Source organism: Saccoglossus kowalevskii, chromosome 21 (genome assembly GCF_978046115.1).
Source record: "Saccoglossus kowalevskii chromosome 21, keSacKowa6.1, whole genome shotgun sequence".
Lineage (NCBI taxonomy): Eukaryota > Metazoa > Hemichordata > Enteropneusta > Harrimaniidae > Saccoglossus > Saccoglossus kowalevskii.
Window position 1 is genome coordinate 15,049,865 of NC_140661.1, and position 25,571 is coordinate 15,075,435.

Here is a 25,571-nt window from a genome sequence, read left to right on the forward strand (position 1 = left end):
TTGTTCACTCTACCAGATGGTTATTTATTAAATAACATTATTTTAGTTCACTACAACAGTTTTCAGATACTGATAAGTTACATACTACTACCAACACCACAATTTCACTATATTGACTACCATAAAATTACACCCTGAATAATTCAAATATGATATACTATACAAAACTCTTACTGTTAAAAAAATGTAATATAAAAACAAATATATCTACTGCATTTTCAGTTTTCAAATAAAAAATTGTCATTTTTACTCCATTCTTATCAAAAAAAATTTCACATCACAGTCCAAAATCAGAATTTTTTTAAAACTTTTGATCCAGGGTGAAACACTTGTTAAACATTACTAATAGACACGTGCTATTCTGATGTGTACCTCAAAAACAAGCAAAGAAACCTTCTCATAAAACTGTTCATTGTGCGATTTGTAAGTTGAAAATTCATTCATGCATGCATTGTCTATTGCACTGCCAAGAATATTACTAACAATGGGTGATTTTCCGGTTCATTGCGAGATGTTGCATAATGCGTGAAAATGTGGTGAAATGATCTGATTTTGAACTTGAATTTCTCTTTTTATAGGTCACTGTCAAATTTTTTATCTTTCGGAAGAGAATATGGCATCGAGTTATCTTTACCATCATCAATGTATATACTGTAAAATCATTTATTTTCATGGACATTTAATTTCATTAAATTCACAATTTATTGATGTGTTGAGTATATTCACTGTGTTTTAATTTCACAAATTTGTCAAAGAAACAATGAGTTTTTATTGTTATATTACATGTTTATGTAGATTTAATTTAGTGGATTTTACTTGTACGTGAAAATAGAAAAAATAAAATCCAGTCAATAATATTACTGAGCATGGAAATACACCAAAAATAGTTTTACGTTTGTCGAAACCAATGTTTTGACACCATTTTACTTTGTTCTGTTTTTTCATTCAATTTCGTGCATAATGCAGGATCTCGCAGTAAAGGGAAAATGGTTCATTACACTTCTAAGCAGGATGAACAAATTACAGGGTCCACAATTTTTTTTAATACTTTGGCAAAATATCGTACTGTTAAGTGATGAAAATAACTTGCAACTTTTATAGAAAGCAGTGTTCTCGATACAGTATTACATTACATTTACTAGATATAAGCAATAATGTTCTATATCATGTTTAATCTCGTATCATAGCAGGTGAGTGTAATTATTTCATATACCTCAAAACTATGATTGAAAATCCTTGTAACTTGATTGGTCAATCATGGCCAAGTATCACAAAATACACCAATGAATCAATATGTTGCTTGTTTTACAGAATATTTCTTGAAATATTAATAGAAATAACAATAATTTGAATATTTCAGGTAGTTTCAGATATCAGCTGTTTGTGTTATATAAATATATTTAAAACTTCATTTCAGATTCCCCCAACCTTAAAGCAGAGGGGTTTAACCTATACACATACAAGAAATGAGTTCCAAGCGACGATAACGTCAGTTTTTAGCTTTTAGAAGATGCAAATCAGATTTATTAGTTAAACAGGTAATGAAATTTATGACCAACAGAATTATTAACACCACAAGTTTTTCGCCAGAAGTCCCAATTATAGTATGCAGTTTCTATTGAAAGAAAAATAGCAAACATTTTTGAGTAGAAACTGAAAATCAACTCAAATTTTGCCTCTGGTTCCAAAATTAGGGTTCCTTTCTAGAAATATTGAAGAACATAAGAAAAAAAGTGCAGAAAAATTTGGGTGAGAAAGTCTAGTGGTGAAAAGGTTAAACTGGTGTAGTAATTTTTATTTGTTCCTTGCAAAAGGCTCAGAACAAAATCACTATACGAGTTTACTTACCAGAAGTATAAATCTGACAATGTAGGGTAATTCATGAAATATCTATGTTTTTTTAAAGTGTAGCGGCCATTGTAGCGCAAGCATTGTTTTACACGCATTGTATACATCACATGGGACTCACATTTGATACTGCTACACCCACTGTTCTCATAGGTATCTATTCCCCACCTCCCACAGAATAGCATTTTTATCTTCAGGTATGAGATTTTGCATGTGTTTTTAAACTACTTTTCTGAGTAAATGCCTTGTCACATATTTGGCATAGATATGGTTTTTCACCAGTATGAGTCCTCTCATGGGCTCTCAAATATAATTTGACTGCAAAGTGTTTACCACACGTGTTACACTTGTACGGTTGTTCCCCTGTGTGTATTCGTTCGTGAACATTGAGACTACTCTTCTGGGAGAAGGTACTGCCACATTCAATGCAGTAGTACGGTTTTTCACCAGTGTGGGTTCTTTCATGTACATTCAAGTACATCTTCAGAGTGAACGTCTTTCCGCATGTACCGCATATGTACGGTTTTACACCAGTATGGATTCTCTGATGTAACTTCATGCTACCTTTCTGTGAGAACCACTTTCCACATATGTCACAGGGATATTGTCTTTTTCCTCGCTGAGCCATGCTTTCACAAGATAACCGGGATGTCATTTTTTTGTTTTCATACAAACTCGCAGGAACCTGAAGAATTAAAATTAAGTAAATTGTTTACTACATTATTTTGACGACTGGGAATAAAATTAGCATAGAGCATTAATGAAACATTATATGCAAGAAACTATATTATAATTTATATTTAGAATAAATAAAATATGGTAGTATAAATGTATTGTCTATGGTGTGATAGTTTTGACGACAGCATGTGACATAAAATTATATAAGGTAGTTTGCTCCCATAAAAAAAAATACTCTAAAATTCTTGAAACCCAGCAAGGTGGGTTTGGGTTACTGTAATGTTCAAAATTCTGAAATAAAAATATAGGATTACCGAAGTTTTCCACGAAATGAAAAAAATTATCAAAAATAGTTTACAATTAGCTCCTATGACAGAAACATTTCATCATACTTCGAAATTTTGTTCGGTGACCTATGCTAAATATATGTGTAGTGTTATATGGCTGCCCAAAAAATAGAAAATTATTAGTGTAAGCTACCGGGGGTATCCATAGAACAATGTGCTTACATCATCATACATGGATTCCTATGTTTCAAAATGAACATTTTTTTTTACTTTTATTTTGCATAATTTATCATACACAATTTTTGAATGACTTGTCAGTAGCATGTACTTTTCTATTAACTTGACAACATAGGGTCATCAAATTTTAGAAAAAACAAAATTTAGGCTTTATTCTTCTGAATCTATATTGTACCTTGTTTCACACCATACAAGATCAAATACATTAGAAAACAAGCATTAGAAACCTCGCTGAGATAGCTCTGCTGTTAGCAATGCTTGTTTCAATTCAAGAACTGAAGATATCATTAGAAAATGAAACAAATCTGAGAGAGGTCTATCTGAGGTACTTGTATGTATAGCATCATGGCAATCAGACTCACGGTTTTTAACAAGAAGTCGAAAATATCACTTTTTACCAAAAATGACAAAAATATTCATCAAAATTAGAGAACTGAAAATATCATCATGAAATGAACAAATCTAAGAGAGGTCTGCCCAAGGTACATATACACCAAGTATAAAAGCAATAAGAATTCCTAATTTCCGAGTTACTATTTTTCGCACGAAATTCGATAGAGGGCGTTCTCAAAGTACCCGGATGACAGTCCATTCAACGTTCGTGGTGGGGTTGAAATTTAAGCGGCGTCTGCTGTAAGCAATATACTAGTAGTTACTGTTGCCGAAGTCTTATTTTTTGCAAGAATTGGTCAAAATGGTTAACTGGTATTGTAATGCCCCAGGCCATTCCTGGGGTTCAATTAAAAACAAAATTAAAATCAAAATTAAAATTAAAAAAAAAAACAGCAAAATATCCTGAGATGAAAGGCGTAACTTTTCATACATTTCTTTCATCCAAGAAATCAATACTTCAACGCCAGTGAATTCGAATGCGTCGTCGGGAACCTGAGTGGACGCCAAGCTATATTCCCGGGTTTGTTCACGGCATTTTCCATCCTGCGCCAGTATTTTTTAGTTCAATAACTGGAGACAGCCGTCTTTCAACCCCAGTTATACATCGATTGAAAAACGAAGACTCTGTCAGCTTCCCGAGACGAGCGCAAACAAAAACATTGAGCCGGATTTGATGGAAAATTCGCTCGTTGCCAATTCCCACATCGATCTTCTTGTTCAGAATCCTTATGATGGCATTTGTTGCGAAGTTGAAGTTAAAATAACTACGGAAGGAAAAAACGCGTGTCCATTTATGATAACTGCATCTGCTGATCGCCTGGTGAATAAAATATTAAATCAAACTTACTCTACACAGTTACACCAGAAACTTATTTTAGAGTTTGATTTAATAATAAACCAAGGCTTGTAAGGATTTTCCTTAATGGATCATTGTCGAATGCACTCTGCCATAATGAAAATAAATTCTGTATTCTGCACATGATGAAGTTTTACGGAAATGATGAAATAAATAACCATTATCATGTCGATATTCTTTCAGTCTGGCTGTTGTCCAGTCACTTTGATGCAACAAATATGCGAACATATCAGCTATTTCAAACAAAGGCAAAGTATGAAGGTTTTTTTGCCAAGATTTTACGTTACACAGATCAGGCCCGTAGCCAGCACTTTTGAATAGGGGGTTCGAAAACAACAATAAATGATATACTTGATGTGAAATTTTATAATATTCAAAAGGTGTGTTTGAGCTCTGTTACATACATTTTTATATTCTCGGTTTTTAAATTCAATTGGTTTACTTTGTGTTACGTTGGTAAGTTATTCCACATAAGATTTTTGAACTATTTTACCATTTTAGAGAAGGGGTCCTGGGCCATTCCCCACCCACAGACAAACACACCCACACCCTTGATCCATTACGGCAAAATGTTGTACACAAAAAAGGCAAGACTGTAAGTACCTTAGCATTATTGTCCAAGCATTTTAAGGTAGAATGCTACTCACGAGCTTTTTCGCTCTTCACAGATGTTAGCACACATAAAAGTGACACAATTTCATGTCGAAATCTGTCTACAATTATTCATTTTTAAATTAGTATTTTAGTCAATTAAGTAATTTTATTTCTGTACAGGGCCTCACCACATCGTACAAAATGTAATGGGTAGAAAAGTGCATATCACGTTTTAAAAACAATACAACATCCATGTAAACATATGGTACTAAGTTAAGCTGGATTCATATTTATCTCGTCGCTTGAAAACTTTTAAAAGATACAGACGGAGCTAGTTGATATATAGTGTGGCAGTTTGTGTAGCGACGAAGTAAGCCCATACTGTCAGTATTTGCATAATTGCATAAAATTATTGACAAAAGATCAGCCCTTAGATCATTATAAAATGGACATATAAAACAAAGTGAATTTCATTTTCTATCATGCTAAATTCAAACGTATCACTGCAAAAACTAAAAATTTATTGATCTAACTATATTTTTGTGTGTCTGCCTAATTCAACATTAAGTTTATGGCCAAAACAGCGAAAACTTGTCGGTATAAATTTTAGTCTATAATTGCTTGCCAATAAATCTCCCAGGTTATAATACTACATTGATTTTTTCGAAAGTACACAGCCTGGATGATTGTGAAATTCAGGCATGCCATTCTTACTGACAATTTTTTTTTTTTCTTTGAGTAAATATCCCCAAGAAATTTGCAGTATCTGCAACTTGTTTTTCAAACCAGGCAATGCCGAAACAATATTTGAACAGGAGATTTTTATGTGGGTTTCCCAAGTAAGTCTGTCGGTCTTGTCTAATCGTTTAAGCATGGTACAACATGTTTTGGGGTTCCAGCTATTTATTATTTAATTATAACCAATATGAGATACGTCGCTTGAAATAACCACAGCATAATTGCAGCCTTCCACATTCGTCCAACATCGCTACATTGTTTGTACAACTATTAATGCTAAGTAGATATCTGCAAAATGTTGTCTGTACCCTCTCGATTTCCGAATTTTGGTACCCCCATATCGCTACCATAAGAAATAGCTGGCACAATGATTGCATCAAACAAATTAAATGCACTAACCAATGGCATACTACCAAGTTTCTTGCAGTACGTAAATTTGTTGGTTTACTGTAAATCAATTTTAGAGGGCGGTAAAATAATATGCATATAGTAGCAGTTTAGCAGCAGTCTCAATAAACTTCAATGACTACATCTCCTTTTTATGAACCCACTAAAATTATAGAAAATTTTCTAAGACATCAAAAAAAACGTGTAAAAAAATATGTTTGAAAAATATGATTTATCGCATAGTTTCAGTACTGAAGCAACACTGTGGGATAAATTTGTGGCTGCAAGAAGCTCTTCAACCTATACTACTCGTGATGATAAATCTTCGTCATTTTTTTAATGATGTTTTCAACCCTTAGCTGTACACTATGTCCAATAACACAGGCTACACGTACTGATACAATATTGAAGTTGACTACATTTGGCTGATACACTTAGAACAAAACAGTATATATGCCATCATTAACTTGAAGAATACAAAAATAATGAACCAATATGAAAGTACAGTGTGGTGTTGCTGTCTCAATCCCGTTCGAACCCCACACTTTACTAACTGAGCGAACACTAGCACAAAACAAACGGACCTATTCAGGACCACCACATCCTTCAGAGAGTGACTACCATTACATTATTGTTTCAATGTTGTTTTAATATTTAACATCAGCTGCTTGAACGCGATCTTCATTACACCATCGCGGAATCACCGAATAAAAGCTTTCCCTTTTATAACAACCTGTTTTGATTGGCAGCTGTTGAACTGAGACGGCGTAACTTCACGATTGACATTTAAAGCTCATTGTCACCTAAATGCTCATTACTGTGCAATTTCGACCGAGTCCGATAGTTACCTCACTGAGTCAAGTGGTTTAAACGATGATAATTATTTTAATTATTACTGTTCGTTTTATTATGTTCTAATCTACGATCATAAATCTATTCACTTCCAAAATTTAGGGGGTTCGACCGAACTCCCCGAACCCCCCAAACTACGGGCCTGTCAGATCTACCAAAGTTATCGTCGACTCACCATGTTTTACAGTACGACGATTGTTTGACTCTTGGCGAACATTTAACTCGTTTCCTAACTCAACAAGTTCAAAAAGTTTAGCTTTATGAACATTGCTGCAAGTTATACTACGATCCTGAAGAAATTTGCGGAGTTCTGGATTTTTTTTGCTTATCCAATCTATTGATTTACGCATGTAAGAATACAGAACTTCAATAAAAACAACCCCACTCAGGCTCGTCATCCGGGTATTTTGGATGCGCCCTCTAGCGGAATTCCGTAGAAAACTAACAACTCGAAAATTAGGAATTGTAAATATAACTTTTTACCAAAAAAAGACAAAAAATATTCATCAAAATTAGAGAATTAGAGATATCATCACAAAATGAACAAATGGAAGACAGGTCTGCCCAAGGTACATTTACACCAAGTATCGAAGCAATAAAGTTAGTAGTTTTCAAGAAGAATTCGAAAAAGTAAAAAGTTGACAGGGAAGACGATGGACAATCACTCATACATAAGCTCTGCTCGACAAAGTCAACAGCAAAGCTAAAAGAAGGTAAAAAAAAATCAGATCAAAGATCAAAGCTAAAAAAATGCTTGGAATGAGTTCCTTTTCCACCCCATCTTGCTAACCATACCTCAACCCTCCAGCACTCTTCAATTAAATCGTACGGGTACATTCCCTCCTCAGAACACCTATAGTCATCTAGAGGCCCAAATGTACAAGTCAACTGAATTGAGGCCTTGAAGTGAGGGTTAGAGTTATGATTAGAGATAGGGTGCACAAAGAACTCTTTCATAAAAATCATTTAAAGTGCCTGTGCAATGCCCACCCTCACGTTTCCCATTTTAGATCTGTATCCCACTGAAATGGGCAGTTATTGATTTTTTTGCTGAAAATGATTACTCGTATCCAAGAAAATTTGGGATATTTCTCGTGTTGTAGCCACGCCCACCCATCCTGAAACGGTAGACTGTTTCCGGATTTCCGACTCTCGCCGAAAGAGCGCCACCAAATGCCAAAATGTGAGAGGAAGTCATACCCCTGAGCCGTAATAACACTGGTCATTCAGTATACTTTTAAACGATATACATTTTTCAGTCGGCGTTTTTTTTCTTTCTTTTTTTGTTTATTTTCTTTTTTTTTGAGAGAGAGAGTTTTTAGATGTTGTGTTGTGGGCAGTTGCAGTGAAAGGTATAGTCATAGTGTAAGTATTCACACGTTTCTAATCGATCGAAAGGTGCGACATCAGTGGACAAAAGACACTTAACCTCAGATTCATTTTTTGGAAAAACTGTCCTCGTCCATGAAAAAAACACAACTAGGTTTAAAGAGAAACGCCGACAACATAAACGTGGCGCAACACTTTTGAAAAAAATAGATTCCGGACCATGATCACCGAGACGGATTTCAGAAGAGAGAGAGACGTGCGGCAAGTGTTTCAAATGAGTTGACTTTTTTGCGATCCTGACCCAACGCGTTCACCTATTTCAACAAAATTTCAATTTATTTCCACGCGACTGTTATTTATTTAGTAACTGTGATTTGTCGTTTTTTAAATTATTTTATAGTGATCACTATGGTCTAATGTTTAGAATGTCAATATATGTTCTCTTTTATTTTAATTTTGAAAGTTTTACTCAGACGATCGATGAAATAAAACAGTGTAGGGACGTGTCTAGTAACCTGCTAAATAACGAGATAATTCCGACGTCAAATTCTATTTTGTCCAGCGACAGTGAACAAACGTGCACCGCTGACGATCACGGTGACCAGCTACACCAGAACGAACATATTTCACATCTAACTCAACCCCATGCAACAAAAATTGATACTATGTGTTCATTATGGTCCATTCCTCCTCGACGAACAAGAACATAAGTGAAAATTTAGTCAAAGACGAGAAAACTGCAGAAGAAATTTGCCTTATTTACACGTATCGGCAATGCAAGCTGCCATGCAACTTCCCCTTCTGACGTCACAAGGGGAATTTCTGTATGCAAATAAGAAGCTAATGAGGAGCCTCGTTTTAAAATACACAAAAATAAAGTTGCCGTAGATTGAGTTTAAAACACATTTTTTCACTTAAAAAATAATTCATGCTTAGAAACATAAAAAAATAATAATATTTATGTATCAATGGATAATTTTAGGCATGAAAATAGCAGCCATTTCACAGGCACTTTAATGGTCGAAAAGTGATTAAAAAATTGGGAAAAAACCAAAATGTAATGAAAAAATGGCTAAAAACAATCACACGAATAATATAACTCAATGCTAAAAAATAGTTTGGCACTGATCACATACAGAACTGTACTGGCAAGAAACAAACAGTTAACATAGGTCAAGCAACGAACGTTGCAAAACAGATCTTTCAGTGCCATGGTCAAAGTGAATACGTTAAATGATGGAAGAAATCCTTGAAATGTTGTTAAGGCCGATGTCTGAATAATGAACTGGTAGAGACTAGTATGTATTTTAGTTTACGCATAATAAACAATATTAAATTCACAATATTAGCCTAGTTCTAAGTACAGTCCTGTACACTGGCCTCCGAAAAACTGACTATATGGGAAACGGCTGGCCAGTACCTCATAGTCGGCGAGGGCCGGGCGGTACTTACTGTGAAGAGGCCAACCATCAGGACTGTACTTGGGCTAAATATAGCTTAGAAAATGGAAACACATGAACGATTTATACATACAAGGCGTACAAAGCATTTTGGTCGATATTAATATCTTACTGGATTCCTAGGTGGTCTTGAGACGATACTTGACATCTAAGGTTGAGTGTGGACCAATAACTATTATTATTGCAGCTCCATGTAGCGTTCAACGACGACGTTCAAAACGATGGTTTCTCATAATTTACTTGGGGGGTATGGAGAGCGCCACCAAACAGTAGGTCATGAAAGTATTTGACCTGAATGTTTGACCTTTATATACATTGTTAAAAGCATTCTGCTGGTCTGTCTTCTGCTATATGCTCCTGCAGCAATGTTATTCCTGCGAAAAGTTGGTATTTTCGGCACTGCGGTTTGCGGTTTATGCATCGCCAAATCGACAAAACTATTTAAATTTGCAGATGCGAAATCGGGTGATGCCGACGAGGAAAAGTTTGCCGATGCGAAAGACCAAGGACTCCGATTGAAATTTGTACAAGTATTCTTTCGCCACGGCGCCAGGACACCGCTTAGTGTTATACCTAATCCAAATAATCTACCTGAATTAGAGGTAAGTCACAAATATTCACTGTCATATTTATAGCTGTTTCCATCGACATAATATTACTTATCGCTCATTGTCAATAATCAACCTAGTTCCATGGTACTCGTATCCCGGTGACGGGGAAGTTTCGTGCATGGTTCGCCCATATCATGATTGCGACAGACAACTGATTATTCATGATTGTTACCTTCCCTTTACTTATCTGACGTCTTTTTGGCCGTCATTTAGTCGCAATATTTAGGAGCCAGCAATGTAAACGGAAAAACAAAAAACAGACAAGAAGCTTCTTGGCTGAGATAGCTCCGTGGTTAGCAATGTACATTTCAATTAGAGAATTGAAATATTATCACAAAATGAACAATTTTGAGATCGGTTCACATGAGGTACTTATATGTATTATATCAAAACCATCAGGTAAAAAAAAAATCACAAAAATATTCATCAAAATTAGAGAATTGAAGATATCATCACGAAATGAACAAATCTGAGAGAAGCCCACCTGTAGTGCTGATATGTTTAATATAAAAGTAATCACACTTGTGGTTTTCAACAAGAAGTTGAAAATATTATATATATAGTATAAAAAGTAAAAAAGTTGACATGGATGATGACGGATGACGACGGACAATCGGACGGACGACGGACATGATAAGCTCCGCTCGACAAAGTTGACAGTGGAGCTCAAAAAACTAGATAATGTAATCCAAAGGAAAAAAAACTAGTAGACTTATTGGCGATCCGCTAACAATCATTTTGGTGGCCGTTTCCATGGCAACCGTAATTTTTTTTCTAACTATGTTCATAGTCGATCAGGCAAGAAAAATCACAGAAAAGTTAATACGGTACGTGTACAGACATACAGACACGCTGGTAGGCTGAAAAGCTTTCTGCAAAGGCCTCATATTGTTGGATGTACTTAAAAAATTACTTTGTTAACTTGAACATTTGAACATTTTATGAACTATTTGTTGAAATATATTTCCATTGGTAAATTTGGTATGATGCATAGAGTCAAACCAGTGAAAACACTGGACTTGACTCTGAAAACAAAATACTGATTTTGGACACACACTCAAGCAGAGTGAAATGAGATATGTCTGATATTTATACCTGCCTAACAATCAAAATTGGTAAGCCCCAAAAAAATTACAGAAAACATAAAATGCAGTTTCTGATGAAAAATTGCCTCCTCTTCCAGTTCAATTTTCTTTCCATTGATGAAATATATCAAATAACCGCATAGATAAAATTTTTACTCCAAGATTTATAGGGGACACACTTGGCAAAAATAAGTTTTTGGCTGTTACTATGAAAATGGTTTTCAGATTTTTCCACTTAGCTAAATTGCAGTTGTGACCTGCTTGTTAAGTTTGGGCGTAATTGGGCCAGCCAGTTACAGCCATTCAGTCAGTCAGTTAGCTGGGTGTTTCGACGTTTGCTCTGTTCTAGACTTGGCGTTGCCGCTTGACAGATGGTGTGCTGGTGTGGCAAAGTTGGGACTTCTTTTTTGTTTTACAAAAAAAAAATATAATTGTCAATTTTTAGCGTGGTCACGAAAACTAACGTGACCACGAAAGATTTAACAGCGAGTGGGGAACATTTTTTTTTTAATTCAAAATTACACCTATGTGGTCAGTCTACCAGTCTACTGTGTGTGATTCACTATTTCATGGGGTGAAACACTTTGTGTATGTATTTAAATTTTATCCTTTTTTGGTTGATATGAATTTTACGTAATTCATGAAATCACTTCGAAAAACCTGATTGTATATTTTAATGAATATAAAAACTACAGTAACCTTATCATCTAGTATGGTAATGCGATGATGTAAACTGTGATGTGTCGATGTAACGGCACCATCAAGTCTAGATTGGACCAAAAACAATGTTTTTTTTGCAAAGCTGTTAACTGTCCGAATAATTCCCAGAATGGCTGTAATACGTACAACAGGCAGACAAATGGACAGACATAGTCATTATAAGAACAGTTAGCCTGTGAGTGGAGCTTCCCTGTCAGCGGTCCTTCAAAGTCTGCACAGCTGGAAGGCCAACATGGAAGTCCTACTAGAGTCTTGAATTCAGGGATAATAGTACCAGTACCTATAATAGTATTGGATCCACAGTGTTATCTCCAGTTATTTACATTGGATTATCAGTTGCCATGCATACACTCAAACACCGACATTTTGGCTCCTGTTCTACTGAGTAACTGGCTGTAGGGTAAAGGGTATACCTCAAAACAAATTATTTTCTCATATACTATCATGTACATTGTGTTTACTTATCAAGTACTGTGGAATACTTTATTTTCACTGGAATTAATTTTCACTGAAAAGGTTTTTTGGGCGTTTTCTATGGAATTTATTTTCACTGATTTTTGATGAGTTTAATGATAAATATAGGAAAAAAAGTATATTCGATGGATTTTATTTTTATGAAATAATCCCTTCAGTGAAAATAGCGAAAATAAAGTATTCTACAGTATCTTCAAAGGAATTTTTGCAGTATTCAAATGACAAGAGATGCTTGTGTTGTACATTTCAAAGGTGTAGGAATGTAACAATGCAGGTATTCAGTGTTTGTAGTGCTGTTTGCTCCATCACGGAAGGTAGGAGAGGAAAAAAGAACACAAGTTTATTCCAGATTTAAATATTTTTTGTCCCTGTTTGGGCGCAGTTCGAAAACAGGGACTTATAGATTGACCTCTGTGCGTCCATGCATCTGTGTGTTCGTGCTTCCGGACCAGTATTTTAGAAATGCCTGACTGATTACATACAAACTTATATTATACATATGCACATCAGTTTGTTTTGCTATCTGATTCAAGATGTCTGAATGGCGCCCATTTTTGTGCTGAAAAATCATCAAAATCAACCATTTCTTGCATTTTTGAACCTGATTTTGGATGTTTACAGACGATTTTGTTCAAACTTGGTACATGCATTGGACATTATAGGACCTTGAAGTACGTCATTTTGTCTTTCAGATCAGATTCAAAATGGCTGACTGACTTCCATTTTGTTTTAGCGAATGCGATTTTATTGCCATATCTCTAACATATTTTTTGACTAATTATGTTCATATTTTATATACCGGGGGTTATTCATTATACATCATGTCATAGATACATGTATACAGATGTATTTGTTGGATGACTGGATTCAAAATGGTCGTATCATGGCCATTTTGTGATAAAAAGTCATCAAAAAATCAAGCATTTCTGGCATTCCAGAACTGGATATCAGTCTTTTATGGATTGATTTGTTAAAACTTTGTACACATATCAAACATTGTGGGTTCCTGTTGCACTTCATTTTGTTTTTCAGACTGGATTCAAAATGGCTGTCTGGTGGCCATTTTGTTTTAATGAATGCGGTTCTGACATGCTTTGATGGATTATGTTCAAATTTTATATATTCATTATAGATCATGTCATAGATATACAGATGTTTTGGTTTAACTCAAAATGGCCAACTGGTGGCCATTTTTTTTAATTAATGCTGTTCCAGAGCTGTTCTCAAAATGGAGTGTCAGTCATTTCAACAGTAAAAAATCATCATAATCAAGCATCAGCTTCTGGATCCATACTTCTGACATGTTTATGTTCAAAATATATTATTATAAACAAAACTATATATCTTAAATTTGATAACTAGCAAGTATGTGCTATGCATGGCTTGTGTTTTTTTTATCATCATTGTCACTTCTTCACAAAATGGGTTTGACTCGTGGTTTTTAGAGCTGAAAAAATGGCGGCTGCAACTTGCTATGCGCATGAGAAAAGATGCAACAGTGTACATGCTCAGCACAGATTACGTAATGTCATAGGTTATTGGCAAACCTGTCACCTAAACATAATACTGTGAAATAATTTATTTTCACTGGAATTAATTTTCGCTGAAAAAACTTTTGGTGAGTTGAATGTAAAATCTAGGAAAAAGGGTAAATTCGCTGGATTTTATTTTTACTGAATCACTCCTTCGGCGAAAATAGCGAAAATAAATTCCAAGCGAAAATAAAGTATTTTACAGTACTCGTAAGTTGTTCCAGAATGAGTGAACAATGGACTACTCCATTCCTGTAGTTAAATTGTTTCAGTTTAAAAACAAATAAAAAACATTCTGTTGTCTCCTGAAAGATGTGAGTGGGGCTTTCTACCAGACACTTTCATATAAGTTTAGTCGATTACATGTGCACTGATGTTTTTTACACAATAGATTTGGTATTTTTTTTCTGGCCTGTTCACTGCAAACCAACTTTTAAATTTGTTGTGTGTATGAAATATGATGCTAGGACCCTGGTAGGGCCATGGTTATTGGGATAGAATATCTTTATTTCACAAGGATATGTGATTTGGTCATGTTGTGTGGTTTTGGTGTCAATTAATTTATCTCCTACAACATGGACTTGACCTGAATGCTAATTATTCACATAATCGCATTACAAGAACGTTCACCAAATAAATAAATCAAAGCGATCATGAAACAGGGGAGAACAGTAGCGTCCTCTCACCTTCCCTACTACATGTACCTTACATGGTTCTATCATGTAAAATCAGGAATAATTTCCTGAGATTCAATTTGGCTATTTTTTTCATTTATAGGTGAAAGGTATAATCATTAAATATGAATTTAAAACCAAGTAATATGCCAGTGATAATTTTACAGCATTTATTTCTGTCACGATCATAAGCAATTGATACTAGCTTTACTTCTGGCTGTTGAATACACTGAAATTTATTACTAACGGAAATGTATAAATAACTTTCTAGTTATATATACTCTGTATAAACGGTGGCATGTGCACATAAATGGAGAGGATTTTAAAATGCAGATCTCAATCCATTATTACCTCTGAACTTTCTGATGCTTTTTAATAATGATTAAAAATAAAATATTGTAATATACTTTATTTTCACTTGGAATTAATTATTTGCTATTTTCGCTGAAGGAATGATTCAGTGAAAATAAAATCCAACGGATATACCTTTTTCCCTATATTTTATATTCAACTTGTCAAAAATCAATAAAATTAAATTCCATAGAAAACACCCTAAAAGGCTTTTCAGCAAAAATTAATTCCAGCTAAAATAAAGTGTTTTACAGTATTGTAGTATAATAGTTATATACTGTATACGTAGTAACATTCATTTATGCTCAAACAATAGCACAAAACTGGTCACTGGTAGCCTAGTGGTTGTTGCATTAGACTCATGACCGGTAGACCAAAGTTCAAATCCTACCCTAGGATTAACATCAAAAAGGTCGACCCCTATCCCCGGGTGAGTGTGACACAGACTCAATGGGAAAGCCAATTCGACTTGCCGAGATTCATTCACTAACGAATGTGACTTTGGGGGAACTTGGGTTAGGGTCTGCATGTGCATGTGTTCGACCGAGCCTAGTTGACACCAGAATAGCGCATTAAATTGCTATTTGATAGAGAGATGGCCACATAGCCCTGTCATGTAGTCCCAAACGTGAATATGACTTCTGTGGCAAAAATGCACTATATGTGTCAGCACTAGCACTTGCAATTTGCACATGCAAAAAAAAGTCAGGAAAGACAACAACAGTGACACTCAATGTCCAGAACTGTCGCCTGGCATAAAAACATTTAAAAAAAAAAAAAAGCACAAAATTTAACATCCATCCCATAATGCAATCTGAGAAAAAAAGAACAAAAAAGATAAAAAAAAATGAACCATATTATACCTTGTGTAGCCTATGAACTGCTTTCAGTGAAAGTAGGGATGCTTGAGTTGTAGCAGACTGATGTATTTCTGTGAATGAGAGTGTTATTCCACTGACTACTCGCAATGGAATGTATGTTCATATAAATAGATTTGTGCATGCATAATTTGTTATAATAATAAGTATTTTTAGATTAAAATGGCATTGTAGATTTCAATATATTGTACAGTATATTGTTTCTTTCTTATCAACAATAGGAGTAGAGTTTCAAATCATATGATTTATTCTGAGAAAATTGTCATCTTTTAAAAAACAAGTCATCACGCAAAGCAATCTGAATCAAAATCCGATGTAGGTATGAGGCTCCAATTTTTTTATTTTTTTTTTTATAACTCTTTGTATTATATTTATTTGTATTTTAGTTTGAATATGTCGATTTTTTGGTTAGTTAGAGGCGCCTGGGACACGAATTTCTAAGAACTTAACGGCAAGAAAAACCAAAAAATCGACACATTCAAACTAAAATACAAATAAATATAATATAAAGTGTTAAAAAAAATGAAAAATTGGAGCCTCATACCTACATCGGATTTTAATCAGATTGCACGCAAAGAAAAGATAAATTGAATGTAATATAACAAAATTATAAGTCTGTATTAGAATAGCATATCCTAATTTGCCATGGAAGAATTTGAAACATATTGTGATCTTTCATATTGATCTCTACTCCCTGTTTGTAGAGTGGCTGAATTGGTGTATATTTGTGGCTAAATTTTATTACACACTCTGATATCTGGGAAATGTTTTCAGTAGTTTTGTGTGGGAAGCACCAAATATTCAAAAATTCATTAATATAATTTCATAAAAAACACAAAAAAAATAGAATTTTGTTTCTGTTCAGCACGTATGTCAATAAGAACAAATTTGTTGTTATCAAAATAAAGCAAAAATAAAAAAAAAATGAGTATTTTCATAATTTGTATATTTTTTAAAATAGCTCAAAACTAGAAATCTTACTTTTTGGCCTAAAATGCAAGTAAATTTTACTATTACAAATACAATTGCCATATTTTGACATTACGTTACGTCATTGATATGTATCATTGTAGACAATAAAGTATTATTTCATTAACCCTAAATCTACATAATGTTTCTACATTATTTCAGTGTTGTTGGTTTGTGGCATAACAATGTAAGCATAGTACCATTTGTTCAGCAGTGGACAATACTATTATTTTGTCTTTGGTCGCCAAATATAATTACCGATTCTTGTCAATTAGTCACCTTACATGTGTACAAGTGTGTTGATTCTCCTACAAAAGATATTATTCCATTCAGTATATAGACATTGTGCCACAAGCATTTGTATAATGGCCATAGAATAAATTTGAATAAATTTATTCCTATTACATTACCGTACTTCCCCAAGCCACACAAGCCCAGGGGCTTCAACATTTAAATTGGGGAAAGTAAGGGGTGGGCGAGGACCACCTCAAAAAGATGAAATTCTTTGTTTGTTTGTTTAACATTGTGACCATTTTACCCATTTTTGACTCCCATGTGCGAAGCACATAATGGGAGTCTTTGCAGTTAGTGTGTGTGTGTGTGTGTGTATGTGTGTATGTGTGTCCGACTTTTCCACTGCTATCTCAAGAACCATACATCGGTTTTTGATAAAACTTGGTGCATAGATGCTCTGGGCCAATGCGCAGATTTGATTAGGTTTTGGTAAAAATCCATGCTCGTTAATTACCTAATTTGCATGATAATTAGCTAATTTTTAGCTGTTCTAAGACTGTTCCACTGATATCTAAAGAACCACTCATTGGATTTTGATGAAACTTGGTACATAGATGCTCTGAACATATGCGCAGATTTGATTAGTTTTTGGTAAAAATCCGTGCATATTAATTACCTAATTTGCATGATAATTAGCTGATTTTTAGCTGTTCCATGATTGTTCCACTGATATCTAAAGAACCACTCATTGGATTTTGATGGAACTTGGTACATAGATGCTCTGAACATATGCGCAGATTTGATTAGTTTTTGGTAAAAATCCGTGCATATTAATTACCTAATTTGCATGATAATTAGCTGATTTTTAGCTGTTCCATGATTGTTCCACTGATATCTAAACAACCACTCATTGGATTTTGATGAAACTTTGTACATACATGCTCTGAACTAATGCTAGGTTTTGATTAGTTTTTGGTAATAATCCGTGGATACTAATTACCTAATTTGCATAATGATTAGTCAATTTTCGGGTTTTCCACTGATATCTCAAGTACTAATCATCACATTTCAATGAAACTTGGTACATAGATATCATATGACACTGCACAGACCTGATAGTTTTTATGGTAATATCAGTACATATTAATCACCTAATTTGCATAATTAATTAATTTTCAGCTTTTCCACAGCTCTCTCAAGTACTAATCATCGCATTTCAATGAAACTTGGTACATAGATCCTTTAGGACTATGCAGAGACCTGATTAGTTTTAGGGTAAATAATTGTGCATATTAATTACCTAATTTGCATAATTAATTTTCAGCTTTTCTACTGATATCTAAAGTACTAATCATCACATTTCAATGAATCTAGAATTATGCAGACCCAATTAGTTTCCGGTAAATATTTGTGCATATTAATCACCTAATTTGCATAATTAACCAATTTTCACTCTGATATCTCAGGTACTAAACATCACATACCAATGAATGTACATGGATCACATACCAATGAATGTACATGGATGCTGTAGGACAATAGACAGACCTGGATAATTGTGGGTTAAAATCTGTACATATTAATTACCTAATTTGCATAATTAACCAATTTTAAGCTTTCACTCTGATATCTAAAGTACTAATTATTCCATTTCAATGAAACTTAGTACAAAGATGCTCTAGGACAATGTACAAACCTAATTAGTTTGGGGTAAAAATCTGTTCATATTAATTCCCTAATGAGCATAATAATTCATAATTTTTTGGTTCTAATCACATGTCAATTAAACTTGGAAACATAGATTTTCTGTTACATTGCGCAGATCTCATTAGTTTTACACTCAAATCTGTTCATATTAATTTTCTGATTTGCATAATTAGTTTTCAGCTAAGTAATTTCGAATTATATTTAATGCGTCTCCAATACTCTCTCAGCACATGGGAGTTCTTTCTAAGCTTTCTTTGATTTACATTGCAGCAAGTATGGGATAAAGAGACTCTGTTTTCTGGTGGTGCTGGCTTCATTGCACAGTATGAGGTCAAGAGCCTTGATGGCGGCCCACAGCCTGAATCTGAACTTGAAAATCACTACAGGAAGACAATCCACAAGGTACTGTATTATTTTTCACTTATATTAATTTTAATATTTTGATGCTTAATCTTAATTATGTACAGGTATTTGATTTCATGAAGTTTTCCCTGAAATACTAATCAAGTTAGATTTAAACTAATCATTTAATTTTTTGGTAAAAGTGATATACATGTATTTAAAGCCCCACTAAATAATTAATGTATTTTTTTTAATCATCATTGTCATTGTACTTTATAATTAATCTATTTACAATTGTGAGGTACAGCAAAGTGATTCGTCTACAATTAAAAAATATCTGAATCCTGAACAAATATTATGACAGAACCCTATGGTCTTGCCTTGACTCATGTGAAGTATCGTTGTTTTCACAAGTGATAGGCGATGTATCTGGCAGCCATTTTGTCAGATATCTACCATATCATGAGTAAAAATAACTTCCATACACTGCAAACATCAGGGTGACGCCATTGCATTCTGTTATTACGTTCCCAGATTTTATGAAAATTGCCATGAAATTTCTGAATAACAGCACCTTCAACAAGGCTTGTGAGGTACTTTAAATTCTAGCTGTTCAGTGATTGGTTAACCCAGCTTTCTGTTCTATTCATATGCAAATATTTGCAAGTGCATGCTAGCTCAGTGTTCTATAATATATACATTAGGAAATATTTAAACACATGTATAAAGCTATCCTATGGAATACCATACACCAAATGAACAAAATAAATGATGTTATTTTTTGCTCATAGCGTCAAGGGTACAACGTAACTGCAGTACATATGTAACAATTAGTGTATGTACATAATAAGTTTTATTAAAACCATATAGACAGTACAATATATCACCGCATCCCAATATGGTATCTTGGTAGAGAAAATAATTAAGTAACAACAGAAAAAGGCATCGTGCATTTTAGGATATTGTCTTAATTGTCTCATTCTTAAAGGCCCAATTCACTTGCCCCGGGCAAGTGTAAATTGGAGGTGTGACTATGCTAATGAGTGTTGTTAATCACTTACGTAGCCTATGACACATCCTGTTTCAGCAGTCCAACATAACGTGACTTTGATTGACAGCAGTTAATTATTCAAGATTAGTAGCGCGTCCCTTTCCCCAGTTCCTGTTTTTTACTTTTATCCGCCAAAATCTCAACTCGTACACTATTTATTGTAATAAATACTACACACAGTCACTGCTGTGATATTCATAGTAACATATATCCACTTTGGCACGACATAATCGACCTGTAAGTTAGAGAAAACGCGTTTTTACCGGAGCTTGGCTGGAGCTGTTTACTACAGTGTGACAAGCAAGGAAATAATCCCTATTGTTTAAGAGCGTATTTATAGTATACCTGGGCCTTTAAACAAGTGGGGATGAATTTAGATAGCTCAATGATTGTTTTGTTATTTTTACTTTGTAGCAGATTTGCTAGATATTCACCATCCGTCATGCAGTTGACTTTTCCCATTTCTCCTTATATAGGTTGCATTTGATGAAGAAATGTTTTTAATTTTTTCAATACCCTGTTGATCACAAACTAGCCATATTCTATCTTTAGCATTAATGTTATTCACAAAGTCTTGAAATGCTCACTAGATATGTTTTTTCCACAGTTCTAGGCTTAAAAAACATGTTTGGGTGACATGTCAGTTTAAATATTGACCATCACACCTTTGTTTGTGGTGGGGGATGGGAGGAGGTTGTTAGTAATAGTTACTGTAAAATCTGTATTAAAAGCCGCGGCTTCTATTAAAATGGTACAATGCAACAAAGGAGATGCGACTTCTATTAGAATATCTACACATATGCGACCTGGTGAATTTTTGGTTCTCGATTGTTCAAAAAGAATGGGTTCGGCTTCTATTGGGGATGCGGCTTCTAATACAGATTTTACAGTAGTAATAATATTTAAAGATGTAATATGGACGAGAACATATCATTTTTTTTGTATTGCTGTATTTTTAGTGAATGTATTGAAATATGATTTATCATGAGTTTTTGTTTGATGTAACAATGACATTTTCTATATGCGTGCATATCTGTTGTTTTGGTACATGCAATAATATTTATAACCACTGCATATGCATATTAGTGGTTTTAATTTTTCATCTAACGTATACGGTTGTGTGTTCGGCAAACACTAAATATTTAATTCACGATAAATCATAATCTGATCGAACAAGTATCGAACATTAATATTGAAAAAGTATAATTACATTTTTTACCACATTGTATCTTTATTGAAAAAAAATAAATAAATAAATGATTGCTCTAATTAAAAACAAATGTACGTCGTCACATTGAGTAACAAAAAAGGGTGGGGAAACATATTTAAAATTACAATTATTGACAAATCTTCTCTGCTTCACAGGGTGGATCATTTGGTGGTCAGTTAACCACTATAGGTAAACAACAGATGCACCAATTGGGCCAGGAATACAAGAAGTACTACATTGATGCGTTGAAGTTTCTTGATTCTCAGCTCAAACCGGAAGATATTTAGTAAGTAGATATTAAGGTAGAAGCCTGGTCATAATTTTTAAAAAAATTGGTTATAAATCGCATGACAGTGTTCATTAGTTTATTATGTACAATCATGAAGCTAATGTCTCATGGTGCAATGAAATAGCATTATTTTGTGTGTTACAGTTACGCTTTTTGAGAAACATGTCTTAATATTTCTTGAAAATTGCTATTTTTAGAACAATTCCATAGAACACAATGTTAAAGAAAAATTGCATTTCTTGACACAGATTTTTTGAATAATTCAGAACAACAAAAAGTACTCCATCATTAAAAATATATGATTTTTTCAACCTATGTCACCAGGTTAGATTTTGAGATATTGCATAATATCTCTGTCATAGGAACCTGTTGTAAAAGTGTTATATTAGTATCAAAATGACGACTTTACACTAAAATACAACCATCAATTTCTCGAAAAAAAGGCTGGTGACCCCCAACTTTTTTAGGTCAATATCCTTATACATGTATTGTCTTGGAGTACAATTTATTGCAAAATGGATAAATTCTAGGTTTTTTAATTTATGAGTAGGCTTCTACCTTAAGCCTTAAAATAAAAGTTCTGTCTATCAAAACTCCAAACCATGTTGTTAGCCAGAGAGTTTCTATATACGGTACCACATTCCATTCCTTTCTGGCTTACAGTAAATTCTGGGTGAACCAACTCTTGTGTAAACCAGACTCTTGCATAAATTGAACACTTTGTAAACTCCCAGCATTCTAAACTTTACCCTGTGTAAGATGGAAATACATGTATGTCCATACTGAACACAGTATAAACCAGAAACCTGTATATAAACTAAAACCCTCCGTACATGTAAACCAGAAACTTGTCTAAACTGAACCATCTGTACATGTAAACCAGAAACTTGTCTAAACTGAACTATCTGTACATGTAAACCAGAAACTTGTCTAAGCTGAACTCTCTGTACATGTAAACCAGAAACCTATCTAAACTGAACTCTCTGTACATGTAAACCAGAAACTTGTCTAAACTGAACTATCTGTACATGTAAACCAGAAACTTGTCTAAACTGAACCCTCTGTATATGTAAACCAGAAACTTGTCTAAACTGAACCCTCTGTACATGTAAACCAGAAACTTGTCTAAACTGAACCATCTGTACATGTAAACCAGAAACTTGTCTAAACTGAACTATCTGTACATGTAAACCAGAAACTTGTCTAAACTGAACCCTCTGTACATGTAAACCAGAAACTTGTCTAAACTGAACCCTCTGTACATGTAAACCAGAAACTTGTCTAAACTGAACCATCTGTACATGTAAACCAGAAACTTGTCTAAACTGAACCATCTGTACATGTAAACCAGAAACTTGTCTAAACTGAACCATCTGTACATGTAAACCAGAAACTTGTCTAAACTGAACTATCTGTACATGTAAACCAGAAACTTGTCTAAACTGAACCATCTGTACATGTAAACCAGAAACTTGTCTAAACTGAACTATCTGTACATGTAAATCAGAAACTTGTCTAAACTGAACCATCTGTACATGTAAACCAGAAACTTGTCTAAACTGAACTATCTGTACATGTAAACCAGAAACTTGTCTAAACTGAACCATCTGTACATGTAAACCAGAAACTTGTCTAAACTGAACTATCTGTACATGTAAACCAGAAACTTGTCTAAACTGAACTATCTGTACATGTAAACCAGAAACCTGTCTAAACTGAACCATCTGTACATGTAAACCAGAAACTTGTCTAAACTGAACCATCTGTACATGTAAACCAGAAACTTGTCTAAACTGAACTATCTGTACATGTAAACCAGAAACTTGTCTAAACTGAACCATCTGTACATTTAAACCAGAAACCTGTCTAAACTGAACCAACTGTACATGTAAACCAGAAACCTATCTAAACTGAACCAACTGTACATGTAAACCAGAAACCTAACTAAACTGAACCCTCTGTACATGTAAACCAGAAACCTGTTTAAACTGAACCCTCTGTACGTGTAAACAAGAAACCTGTCTAAACTGAACCCTCTGCATATTAAACCAGAAACGTGTCTAAAATGAACCAACTGTACATGTAAACCAGAAACCTGTCTAAACTGAACCATCTGTACATGTAAACCAGAAACCTGTTTAAACTGAACCCTCTGTACGTGTAAACAAGAAACCTGTCTAAACTGAACCATCTGTACATGTAAACCAGAAACCTGTTTAAACTGAACCATCTGTACATGTAAACCAGAAACCTGTTTAAACTGAACCCTCTGTACGTGTAAACCAGAAACCTGTTTAAACTGAACCCTCTGTACGTGTAAACAAGAAACCTGTCTAAACTGAACCCTCTGTACATTAAACCAGAAACCTGTCTAAACTGAACTCTCTGTACATTAAACCAGAAACCTGTCTAAACTGAACTCTCTGTACATTAAACCAGAAACCTGTCTAAACTGAACTCTCTGTACATGTAAATTAGAAACCTGTCTGAACTAAACCATCTGTACATTAAACCAGAAACCTGTTTAAACTGAACCCTCTGTACGTGTAAACAAGAAACCTGTCTGAACTGAACCCTGTGAGAATTAGAAACATGTTTAGTTTTGAACATTTCTTGGCAATGCCATGTCATTAATATTTTTTTATTTGAAATAATGAAATCCACATTATGAATTGTTATTGTCTTTCTTCAGTATCAGGAGTTCTAATTTGTCCAGAACAATAGAATCAGCTGCCTGTGTTGTAGCAGGAATGTTTGGAAATGATTCAAACGAACACGGTAAGAAAGACCCCTCAATAATGATATAATAGGGAAGTCTTTTTTTCTCCAAAACACCAGAATGTAAAAAAAAAAAAAAACTACCGGTACAATATAAGCAATAATTTTCATTCAGGACGTATTCTATTTATGTTTTTTTTTTTTCATGGTTTCTAAATCTTATCCTTTGCAGGTCGCACAACAATTTTTGTAAACTCAAACAAAGATGAAATACTCTATCCTAATGACAATAATTGTAAAAATCTTAAAGTATGGACTAAACAGCTATGGGAGAATAATGATATTGTGCCTGGAATAAGACATTTCAGATGTCATATTCAAGACATGCTGGGGATACCAGAGAGTGGGCATCTTAAGCTGGTTTCCCTTAGAGACGTGATGATTGCACAGAAGGTATGTTATAAACCACAGTGATTTCATGAAAGATGAATATGTAATTATATAACCTAGCATTTTGATAGCCACCACTAAATCATAATTCATGATTTATGATTTGTGGTCCTATTATATATAAAATTTAAATATTAATTAAACTCATCCTATATAGGAATGAATTTTATTACAATTTAGTTAAACTTAATTAAATTGCAATATTTATGAATGAAATTTAAGTACAGTTTTTAAATTATAACTACAGTTACAATACATTAAATTCTATGAAATTCAACTTTGAGCTTTTCATCACAAGTTCTCCCTTTTCATAACAAATTCACAAAATAGTCTTGTTTATAGTGGAACAAAACTGGCAAAGTTTTTTCAGTAAAAACTGAAAATTGTCTCAAATTTTCTCTACTGACTCATTTCCAGAAATAGTGAAGAATATAAGAAACAAATGCAGAAAAATTTAGGCGGGAAAGTCTAGTGATGAAAAGGTTAACTCTTAAGGTAGAGAGATGCAGGTTCGTGGGAACTTGGGAGTGAAATTTTTTTTTTGCTTTTTATTATCCAAACAGACTTGTCTATAGACTGTTAAAATTTTGTAGACGTGTGAATAGTGGAACATACTC

The 25,571-nt window shown here is 34.0% G+C and overlaps 2 protein-coding genes across 3 annotated transcripts; one reads left to right on the forward strand and one right to left on the reverse strand.

The window, feature by feature from the left end:
* On the reverse strand, positions 1-9,923 carry LOC102806843 (uncharacterized). 2 transcript variants are annotated; one of them, XM_085494833.1, is made up of 2 exons: positions 9,772-9,923; positions 1-2,533 (listed from the first exon to the last, which is right to left on the reverse strand). In XM_085494833.1, exons 1-2 carry the CDS (start codon positions 9,805-9,807, stop codon positions 2,042-2,044), a joined length of 528 nt encoding a protein of 175 aa, XP_085350959.1. In that variant the 5' UTR covers positions 9,808-9,923; the 3' UTR covers positions 1-2,041. The 2 variants fall into 2 exon arrangements, 1 of the variants encoding a protein (XP_085350959.1); XR_014928011.1 differs by having other exon boundaries at positions 2,445-2,533; positions 9,733-9,923.
* Positions 9,924-10,024: 101 nt separating this feature from the next.
* LOC146729655 (lysophosphatidic acid phosphatase type 6-like) lies at positions 10,025-21,784 on the forward strand. The gene is made up of 3 exons (XM_085495045.1): positions 10,025-10,261; positions 19,165-19,296; positions 21,653-21,784. The coding sequence occupies exons 1-3, from the start codon at positions 10,025-10,027 to the stop codon at positions 21,782-21,784; spliced, it is 501 nt and encodes a 166-aa protein (XP_085351171.1).
* Positions 21,785-25,571: the final 3,787 nt, after the last annotated feature.